Source organism: Argiope bruennichi, chromosome 2 (assembly GCF_947563725.1).
Source record: "Argiope bruennichi chromosome 2, qqArgBrue1.1, whole genome shotgun sequence".
Classification (NCBI taxonomy): domain Eukaryota; kingdom Metazoa; phylum Arthropoda; class Arachnida; order Araneae; family Araneidae; genus Argiope; species Argiope bruennichi.
In genome coordinates this window covers 70,479,674-70,491,058 of record NC_079152.1, presented here as the reverse complement: position 1 = coordinate 70,491,058, position 11,385 = coordinate 70,479,674, and the positions used below count along the sequence as shown (strand labels likewise).

The window sequence follows — 11,385 nt, the reverse complement described above, 5'->3', positions numbered from 1 at the left end:
TAAAGTATGAAATCTGTTATTTCATAGAATGTGACCAATAATTTCATGAAATAACTAGATATTCTATGAAATAAATCATGATGTTATTTCAGTCAGTTCTATAAAATAACTGAATTATACACTTTAATGATAACATACACACAGAGTTAAATGCACAAATAGAAATTAAAATAAAGAATTAATTGAACAGTTAGAAAGGGTAGATTTTATTTATAAATAAAGTGATAATTTGATTAGTTGAAAATAAAGGAAATAGCTAAGGTAAATCTTGGTTTCCTTTTCCCATTACGTTCCTTTTCTCTTTCTTGACAGAATACTAAAATCCAATTCTTTTTTCGCCAGATAAGGCAATAAATATTAAAATGATTGAATGTTCTATAAAAGAAATCTTTTATACATATATATGCTTTCATTTTACAATTCAGTATCAATGTAATTTTATTTTACACTTTTCCATAAATATTGTTTGAATAACAGATTCTACAATACTGAAGATATCTTAATGGTCTTACAAAAAGAGCAGCAACAAAAGATGAACAAAGATTTAAACCCAATTACAACAAAATTGAAATTTTACTATAAAAATACTCGAAAAAATTGAAACAAAAAAACATCTTTCTAATATGTACGTAAAAAAACAAAGATGTATTTGTAAACTTATATAATAAGAACAAACAGCCGAAAACTTTCATTATGAATAATATTACTACGAACAAAAATACTTCTTTATATAATAAGTCATTAGTTTTAAATATTCAAGGCAGCAAATATTTTAAAAGAAAAATTTGAAAGGGAAAATATTTCAGATTTCTGTAGTTTTTATTTTAATTGTGCTAACCGATGTCGTTGATTCGGCTAAATAGAACATATTAAATAAAATTTTTAGCATTTGCTGCTTGCAAATTTTCTTAGGGGATTTCATACGAAAGGAAATAATAAAATATTTATAAGAGATACTGCAATAAAGTTTCCAAATAAAAAGCAAATTCTTGAATAAATGTTAGTTTTGAATACGAGACACGGTCGTTTTTAGTTTGTGCGCATTGAACGTGTAGCTATCCAATTAATATCTATCAAGAAAATATAAATAATAACCATGTAATAATCATTAGACACTAAACGGGCTTTTATTAACGCATTTTTGATCTTTCGTTTTTTTAAAAAAGGAACATCTTTTAATAGTTCGTTTGGAATTCTTATTCTTGAATTATTGTGCATTCTGAATTTGTTTTCGAACTGAATAAAAAATTATATAAAATATCAAAAATGAAATTTAAGCTAGAAAAAAGAATTTCTCCATAGAAGATCTAAGTATTTGAATTCTACTTTTCTATCAAGTAAATTTCAAAATTGTACATTATAACACATGAGAGTTTCTTCTTACCCGTTTTAATAGAGATATCCATTAAAATATTAATTGCATCTTAAGATAAATCTGCAAAACTTCCCTAGTGTATTTTTAAGCAAATTTGAAAAATCTCCTAACATCAAATATAATGCTAATATACTTTCGCTTTATTTAAAACTAAAACAGTGACATGAAAATAAGATAAGCAATGTCTTAGAAGGTTTTTAAACACAGTTTAAAAAGACAACTTGCAACCTAAATCTCTGATTGCTAAGGATTCCATTTTTAGCATTCAGAAAAAGGACGATACAAATCGAACGCAACAAAAAATTCCTTAAACAAAGAGCTTTTAAATGATGGAAATGTTATTATGTTTGAGAAAAACATTTTTTGATACGTTATATTTTTTGGCTCACGGATATATTCATAGCGAAAATCATAAATATAAGGCAAAGATATGCATGTCTTTCACATATTGCTTTTTCTTAAAGATTATAGACATATGGACGGTGTGATTCCCAATGTATTGAATTGAATCAGTGACCAATTTTTTAAATTGTGTAAGATGCTTATATGTGGTGTGTACAAATACCAAAGTTTTCGATGCTCTTTAATAGGTTTCATTTCATTATGCTTCGTAATATCAGTAAAATATAAATTATTAGTTATTTTCTATGAATGATGAAGGAATATTTGACTATGTAAAAAAATTGTAGAACAGCTAACATATTCGCTGCAATTCTACAATGAAAAACTTAGATTTGAAACATATTACGTATTTTAAATCTTAAGAACATGTATTAGATTTTCCCCCCTTCAGATTTATTTATTATATTATAATGAAATCTCTTCATATTTTTTTTCGATCTTTCTTCCAGCCATTTAAAACGAAAATCTATGATTAAAATTGTTTTAAAATATGTACACGCTTTCTTTTCTATTCTAATTAGATAGGAATTCTGCTTTTCAATTGGAAATCACTATTCCGAAAGCAACATCGAATATGACAATGTTCATGATGCAGTTGTGCCCCCTAATTTCCACTTCCATCACCGGACTCTTAGAATTGTGGGCTATGCAAGAGATTTATGAGCAAATTTTCACTGTCAATACTTGTAACCATCTGTGCTTTCTCGAGGGTGAAATTTCTTGACTGATCTCGAATGATCGTCAACAGCACATAGAAGTACAATCCAGTCTCCCTCACTTGGCCTGCACCTCGCACTTTGATATGCATATCGGAATCGTCAAAGTGGAAGAATCGAATATCGTTCCTGAAGGTATTGCCTTTCTTTGCTATTTCAGATATGCCGTGGTAAAAACCTGATCTTCCAGCGTAGCCTGATTGTCTCTTCGATATGAAGTCCAAGGAAGAGAATTCGCAGGTTTCCCTTAGGGGCAAAGGTTCAGTGCCTTGTTCTCCGTTTAATGTCAACAAGAAATGAAGAAGAACTGCTTTCCCATTATCTAGGGCTTCGTCTGGCACTCTGTACGAGGACAGCCAAGTGCTGAGGATGATATTTTTCAAACGCGCCGCTTTGTTGCCCTTAGCTTCCTTGCCCATCATGCGAGATTCGAGGTATTTCTTCATGTGTTCCTTTCGAACATCTTGCCTACTGAGAATTTCTAAAGGATTGCTGGCATCTCGCACAATGTAATCGATGGCTTTCTGTCTTGTGGTCATGTGACTGCTGTCACCATACCCTTTGAGAAGTCGTTGCCTTTCCAAGCAAGCAACAATGCTAGCTGGATCTTCAAGGCCAAACTTCCAGGCGAATATTCTTAGTACCTTGTGTTCGTTCAGATAATTTAGAATCTCTCGACATCCGGCAGCCTCGATTTCAGTCAATCCCATTGTGATTCCAAGAAATGTAAAGAAGTTCTGAAAAACAAAAATATATAATTTTAGACAAATGCAGCGACACAATCATGCACGGCTCAAATTGAGATATCTACTTCTGTAGACATGGAAATTAATTAGATATTAGTATTTTATTTTCATCAACAATAGACCCGTTTATACTAGATGACTTCGGAACTTTAAATGTTCGATTCACTTATTTTCATTGTGAGAGTTACGGAATGCAGTTTCTATTCATATACAATCCTTTAAAAAAGGTATCTGAATGCTACTAGCAATTCTGAAACTAATCATCAGATAATAAAACTGTAAATGGGTATTTCTATAGAAGTATGCCCTCTATTAGAATATAAAATATTTTTTCGGGCAAGATGTCATCTTCATATCTATATTTACAAAAAAATAATCTTTTACAAATAGTAAAAGCCATTTTGAAATACATATCCATATTCTCCAGATTTCAATAAGCTGTCAATGAGTTGTAAAAAAGGAAATTGGAATTCCTCACGCTAAAAGAGGTTTCTCATTTATTTAAATATTTTGAAACATAATAAATCTTTAATAATAATTTTTAACTTTATATTAAACCATTTAATAAACAAGAGTTAAATATTTTAAAAACTCTAAAAGTGTATTTTTTTTCAATTTGCAAATTAATAAGTTAAAAAACTTTGAAAAGAAACATTAAAAAAATTTTGACGCCACTCGATGACCTTAAATATCTCTATTCCGAATTCCATCCAATTTCGTTAAGTAGTTTTTAAAATATATAGCAAAAAACAAACGCTTTCAGAGAAGCCTGTTTTACTGCTTTCTTTGGAAAGCATTTCAAATTTACAAAGGAATACACTGCAGGAAAAGAAATTCACAAAAATGAAATGGGAAATAGAACATGCGTTCAACGTTGCTTAAGAATACGAAAAAACTTAAAGCATTTCAGACGAAAGTTTAAAAATGTTTTGACAATTCGTTGTTACGATTTATTACTTTAGCAGGAAAAAAAGGATTATTAAAAAAAATGTAAAGAAAAACTCCTAAAAATAATTTAAAATGTCGTATGGTGGAAATTTGATCATATAAACCAATATCATTTAGCTGTTCCTCTTCCGTTTATAAAGGAATAATTCAAAAAGCAATTATTTATCTTTCTCAAAAAAAATTCTCCAATTCCATATATATACACACACACACATAAAAGCCTGTTCTAAAAAAATTTCCATTTAAGCTTGGTTCATTTAATATTAACAATCGGTTTATAAAGAATTTTTGATTATTTTAAGCAACTTGATTAACTGTTATATACATATAGTATTGTAAACATAATTTTGTGGCTGAAATAATTAAGTGGCTGAAAAGTTGATATATTTGATGAAATTTAGCTTCGATTTATTTCACCATAGGAGGCATATTTGCACACGAGGGGGGGGGATCGATGAAAAGGAGACCCGCCTGTTTACATCGCTACCCAACAGCAAAGTGAAAAATAATTTTTCGTGAGTGATTTTACAAACAGATTCTTTTAGGGATTTCCTTGACACGGTTAGACTTTGGAAAAGAAATTCGTGGTACCTTTGAAAGAAATGCGTAGGTATTAGAGATATTTATACCTTCTTTCGTGACGTATGAAACAAAAGAGTCAGCAACTTTTTAGAGTACATGTTAGAAATAAGAGAAAATGTGGAATTTGGATAAGGAAATATGAGAGAGTTTTAGAATGAAGTAATATGGGCTAATTTTAGATAAAAACCAGGAAATGAATTAAGATAAAGTTAGATTAACTTAAAAGTTAGATAGGTAAACATAATTTTGCATATGCGTGACCAAAAAGAAGAAACTTTTGCAATGAACTTCAAATTATTTAACAACTGGAGCCATAATTAATACAGCAGAGAAGCATTAAGACGACGTGTTTCTTTACATCGTAACAAGGTGACATAAATTTTTTCCTTGAGTGATTTTAATATGAGATTCTTATAGGGATTTCTTGAACACTTGTCGAATTATTAAAAGGAATCTTAGATATCATAGGAATCAGAATTTTATGCCTTCGCCCGAAGCATGGAATTTACCGACTTAGCCATTATTTAGAGAGCGTGTTAAATAATTAAAAAAAAAAAAATGGGATTTAGATGAAGAAATAAAAGAACATTTTAGAATAAAGAAACATGGATTAATATAAGATAAGAGTTAGGAAATTAATTAGGATTTAAATTAAGTAAAGTTTTCGTACTATCAAGTGAAATAAAAAGAATTAATATGAAATTAATTAGGTTTTAATTTATTTTACTAATTGTTTTCTGTGATAGCTTTTCGTCTGCCATCAAAATAAGTGGCAAAAGAAGAGAACTAATACTGTAACTTTTTTGACAATTATTATTTAACACAAAATGCAGATGTTAAATGTCCTCAACCACCATCCATTTTTCAAAGGAAATCTTATTACTATATTCTCCGTGGATGAAAACCTTTGGAATATTTAATATTTAATTTACCGATTTCACCAACTTCTATTTCATATGAAATTTCGTGATCCTCAGATACATCATCAAGGGTTGGCTGCCCCCCCCCATCTTTATTTTCTGGAGAAATTTCAAAAGAGAGAGCCCCCAACTTTAACAACTGAATCGATTTTACCAATTTCCTTCGCCACTTTGCAAACATGGCTATTCAGCCAGAATGATTTATCCTTTTTATGTATTTATAGACTTAAAAAAAAAGTGCATCCTTTTGTTTTGATGTGCTGAATTTCATCGAAATTTGTTGACGTTAATATAGTGGCCGAATATGGATAGTATTAATAATATTAATTTTGCAACGCCAATCAATTTCGAAGAACTAAGTCATCACTCAACAGAAGTATAATAAAAATATAGTAACTATTATATAAGCAAAAATTGTGCATTAATGACATATTTAGTTTTTTTTTCTCCCCAAAATGAAGGTTGGTGTGGGCGGGCATATGGTCCGTAATGAACTGTTTGCAATAAGCTTTCAAATGGGGGAAATAAAGCAGGTTTGGTGAAATTGGACCAATGGATGGAATTATGCGACTGGTTCATTGTTTTTCGTTTTAATCTAAATATGTAAATAGCGGCGTTAATATTTCAAAGTGAAAACATATTTCGTTTTAATATATAATAATTCGCAGAATTTGTATTTTTTTACAGGATTTATTTATTTGACAGCTATGTTAAGAACATTTTCTTTAATCGATCTGCTTACAACATCTCACAGTTCAAGGCTGGTGATTAGTCGGAAATCAATAATTGGTTCTCTATCTATAGATTTCTGGACCTAGAATTGCAAAATTTGGCACAAACATACTATGCAGGATAGAAATAAGTAAATTCAGTGTGATTTTTATAAAATTTTAATAAATTCAAAATGATGCTAATTTTGATATTTTACTAAAAAAAATAGAAAATAATATAGCATAAAAATAATGTTTATATCGTTTTAAAATTCATTGTTGCTACAGATACACTTGTGCTTAATTATTAATAGCCAAAATTTAAAGATTCGGGGTTTTTTTCTCGATATTATGCAGGTTTATCATTAAAGCATGCTATTATTTAAAAAAAAAATCTTATTACTAATAAATGATTCTTTATTATCTTTATATTTGTGATTGTTATTATCTTTACACTCTTTATGAATATGATTCGACTCACCAAAAAAGTTATTAGATTATTTTAAATTTAATCAATTCTAATTTGAGAAGAAAGCTCTAACGTGTGGGTAAGGGAATTGTCAGAGAAAATACAAAAGGTAGAAATATATATAAAGTTAAAAAAAAAATAGATTCAGATTTCTAAAGTAGTACGAATAAGTTGAAGTTTAAAAAAATACTTTCATAAAAATCATAAAAATTAAATCATAAAAAATAAGCGAATCATAAAAATTAAGCTGAGCATAAAAGATTTATTTGAAATTTTTGCAATCAATAATTTTGGCATATTAGCTGGTCGCTAAAGACTGCTAATAAGCAAATAAATATAAAAAAAAAGGAATAAAGTAATTTAAACAAATTTGTCGTCTAGTGATGACTAAGAATTAATTTAAATCATTTTTCATCATAATCAATCATATTACAACATAAAAAAATTACAAATTAAAAAAGTAAACTTTCTCAAATATACAGTACACTCCCGATTATCCGCGGAATTGGGTGGCGCGACCGCTGCGGATAACAAAAATCGCGGATAATCCGAAAAAAGCTAAAAACGGGTGTAGCAAAAGAGAAAACAGTCATTCCAACTTTGAAAAATCGTTTTATGTACAATAAAACGTAAAATAAACAGCAGGAAATGTTTAACTAACTCTTAATATTTTAGTATATCACTCAAAACTTACCTAAAATGCATTTTGTTAATGAAAACAGAAAAGTGCTTTGTACTTACGAGAGGCGTCAAGGATACACAGAAAAATGAATACATATGTACTGTTTTAATACTGTAATGTATTATGTAATTACAAAAGCATAACTGTAAAACTACACCTTTTTGAAGAAATCAGTCATTTGTGTTTGCTTCTTGCTTTGGAAGCATTTTCTCTTTGCTTGGAAGCAAAAAAAAAAAAAAAAAAAAAAAAAACACTTAATGCGGCAGGCGCGGATAATCCGCACCGCGGATAATCGGGAGTCTACTGTATACAGAAAATACTATCATCAAAAACTATTTCTATCTCTAGATTTTAGCGATTGGCAAAAAAGCTTTTTCAAAATTATGCCTGGTTATACATGTGAACAGAATAGTATAAAAACGCAAAGATCTATATGCATGAAATTCGGCGTATTAGTTTCATACCAAATTTGGTAATTTCAAAAATTTGCTACTAGAAAAAAATTATTCTTGTACGATTTTAAAATATATAAAAATATCTATTCAATAACTTTAGTTTTATTTCATTCTCTGATTTCCATACTTAAAAAAATTATTTGTAAAGATAGTAATGAAAATTTTCACACAAATAAATATGCTCAGTGTTTCACTACATAGAATATATAAATAATTTACTAAATAAATAACTAATATTTTCTTTGTATGGGAGTGGACATAAGTAATATAAAATGGGAATATTATATTAAAAATATAATATTTCCATTCAGTGTGATGAAATGTAAAAGATATATTAAAAATTTCTCATAAATGTGACGCTTTTCTAATTTATTTCATAGCATAGTGAATGATATGGAATAATTATTTTATAAGAAGTACTTTTTATATATAGTCTAAAATTTACATTTTTTGTATAAAGGTCACATGTTATATTTCAATCATTAAATTCATTATGTTCCTGGCTCATCAATTAATAGTAAACTTCCCAAGATTAATACACTAGTGTCACTTGGTATACAGTCTCAACCAAACTTTATGTTACTAACACTTCTAAAGAAACTCTGTGCTACATTTTTATACGTTTCACAATGCTAAACTTGAAAAGTTTTGATACGTCTATATGTGTATGCCAAAACATCGCTTTTATTCGATTTGCCATTCAAATAAAACAAGCACTAACAAAAAAAAATTGAAAGCAATAAGAAAAGAATGGATAGCTCTGAATAATAGACGAAACAATAAAAGTGGTTATGTTTCCATTTAATTCAGGATATGCAACCATTTAATCATTATCTTTATAATCATTAGTTTTTAATGCGATTTATCAAAAATGAACCAAACCAGAGAAAGTGTTTCTACTAAATTTCTCGTATTGAGCCCATACATTAAAATTTTTTTTTTTTTAAACATGCATTTTGGACTTTTTTTTTTAGGCCAGTTGATTTCAAACTTTGACACAAAACAATAATTTTGGTTAAAAGATCCAGTTTTTTTTTTTTTTTTTTTAATTACTGCACATAGACAGATTGATAAAAAGTCAACCTGTTCATGGGTTTAGTATAAAATGAGATATGGATCTACAATTCTAGTGAAAAAGTATTACACCGAAACCCATCAACTTAGCTCTTTATATTTTAATAGTCTATCCATATGCATACAGTCAGATGATGAATCAACACTCTTTCTTACATAAATACAAATAAATCTTTTCCTTTCTTTATTTCTACTCTGATAAATTGCTTGAATTAACATTTTCACATTCATTTAGACCATAAACATATATATCGATAAATTGGTGATAAGATAAATACATTTTAAAACGTACAAATAATTTCGAATAATTTTAGTCAGGGGGCGCTCCGGTCCCTTTACCGTCTCCTCGCTGATTCGAATTTAGATGTAAAAAATCATGTTATGAAATAGAAAAATGAAAACAATTACAACTTCGCCGGCATTTTAAGTTTATAATTAAAATACAATAATATTTTATAATTCATGCAATATCACATTAAAGGATAAATTCGAAAAATGAATATAAAAAAACATGCAATTATTTCTTAACTCATTGAGCAAGTTTTAAGGATAGAAATGGGATCCCAAACGTAAAAACGGGATCTATCTGTTAATGACTCAAGTATAAAGATGGAATAAAGGATACACTAAATAAAATTTAAAAAGCAGGTTTAATAGAATATAAATTTACAGTAGTCAAAAATACAGTTACATAAATAACCGAGACGCGTATCACTTCGAACAGCAGGTCCTTTGAACATTTAAATTAAGTACTTCTATTGTTATTTTATAATATTGCGCCCTAATATTGCTATTCAGTTGCTAAAAGTTGTTGTGCTAGTATAAATTTGTATTCCATTAAATTTATATTACAAAGAATTATTTCTATTGTTTGTGGAAGTACTTATCAGAATTAGTACTAGTGTATACTTTTATTTTACCTAATTCAATGACAGAGTTTTTCTGCAGTGATCCTTCCTATGTATCCGGACTTCATGTTCTGTTATAAGATTGATTTTTTTTATATACCTGATTTATATAAAATGGTTTTAGAAAAACCCTGTATGTCGGATTTTAAATAAACTCAGTAAAATGATTTTCATAAAAATGCGACCAATTTCACGATCAGTATACTTGTAAAGAAGCATGTATTTAATAATTGTGATAGCTTAAAAATGATCAAGCGGATGACGCTTTAATAAACATTGTCTAGATAATTTATTTAATAATCATTAAATACATTTTAAATATAATTTAATTATTCAAGATGTTAATATGAAAGTTAAAATAAACTATGTGAAACAGAACTTGCTTATAAAAGTAGAAGTTAATCAATTTAAATCAAGATTTCTTGTAAAAAAAATCATCGCATGAAGTTGAAATTGACACATTCAAAATTCACTCAAGAATTAAATAAACAGCAATCTCGTTTATTTATAAAATAACATCACTTTTTAAAGAGAAAATATTGACTTTTCCTTAATATAAAATATTGAAAATATTCTTTTAAAAAAGTTTAGAATTAATAATAAAAAATTAATTAATATCAGATATTAGAATTAAATTGTTATTCCGGATAGAAATAGAACGATATAAATATGCACAAAAATAAAAGACCACATTAACTTTATTTTTTAAAACTTTTTCTCCTTTATTAAAATGCTAATTTTTTGGCTCAAAATATTCCCTTTAAAATCTATCAATGCATTTTGCAGTTTCTACTTCTTAACAAATATCTAAATGAAATAAGAATCAATACTTAAAATTTACAGCCTTAAAACTTTTTTTGAACTCTTATTTTTATCTAAACATTCCCAAACCATAATCCATGTGATTTCTAACTAAATCAAGCAAACAATTTTTTCTAAATCTTTTCTTAAAATTAATTTATTTCACTATAAACTAATAAAAATTTTCGCTGCTTCAAAAGAGCTTACCCGCAGCCGATATAGGCTTAGTTCCGGGAGAAAAGAGGAAGAATTAGAAGAAGATGCAGCAACCAACCGCAGAATCAGACGGCTTGTCTCTCGTTCCGTTAAACGATTCCGCCGAGATACTACAGGTGCACAGATTAAAAGACATTAATAAAACAAGTCTCCGCTAACAGTTCTTTTGCACCAGTCCATCATTAGCAGAATTAAACGATTTGGAATGCAATTAGAACTCATCGGGAAGATCTTCATTAACAGGGGACTCTTGGAAAGTGAAAACGATCGATAAGAAGCGATACGGTCGTGGTGGAATTAAAATGAAAGCACAGAGTTTGGAAAATTCAGTCGCCAAGACCTTGAAAATCGATCAGACGTCTCGCCAAAAGCGATCTTTTG

At 28.5% G+C, this 11,385-nt stretch overlaps 1 protein-coding gene across 1 annotated transcript; it reads right to left on the bottom strand.

The window, feature by feature from the left end:
- Positions 1-685: 685 nt before the first annotated feature.
- Positions 686-11,330, bottom strand: LOC129959997 (uncharacterized). Its single transcript, XM_056072977.1, has 2 exons — positions 10,996-11,330; positions 686-3,230 (listed from the first exon to the last, which is right to left on the bottom strand). Exon 2 carries the CDS (start codon positions 3,201-3,203, stop codon positions 2,409-2,411), a length of 795 nt encoding a protein of 264 aa, XP_055928952.1. The 5' UTR covers positions 3,204-3,230; positions 10,996-11,330; the 3' UTR covers positions 686-2,408.
- Positions 11,331-11,385: the final 55 nt, after the last annotated feature.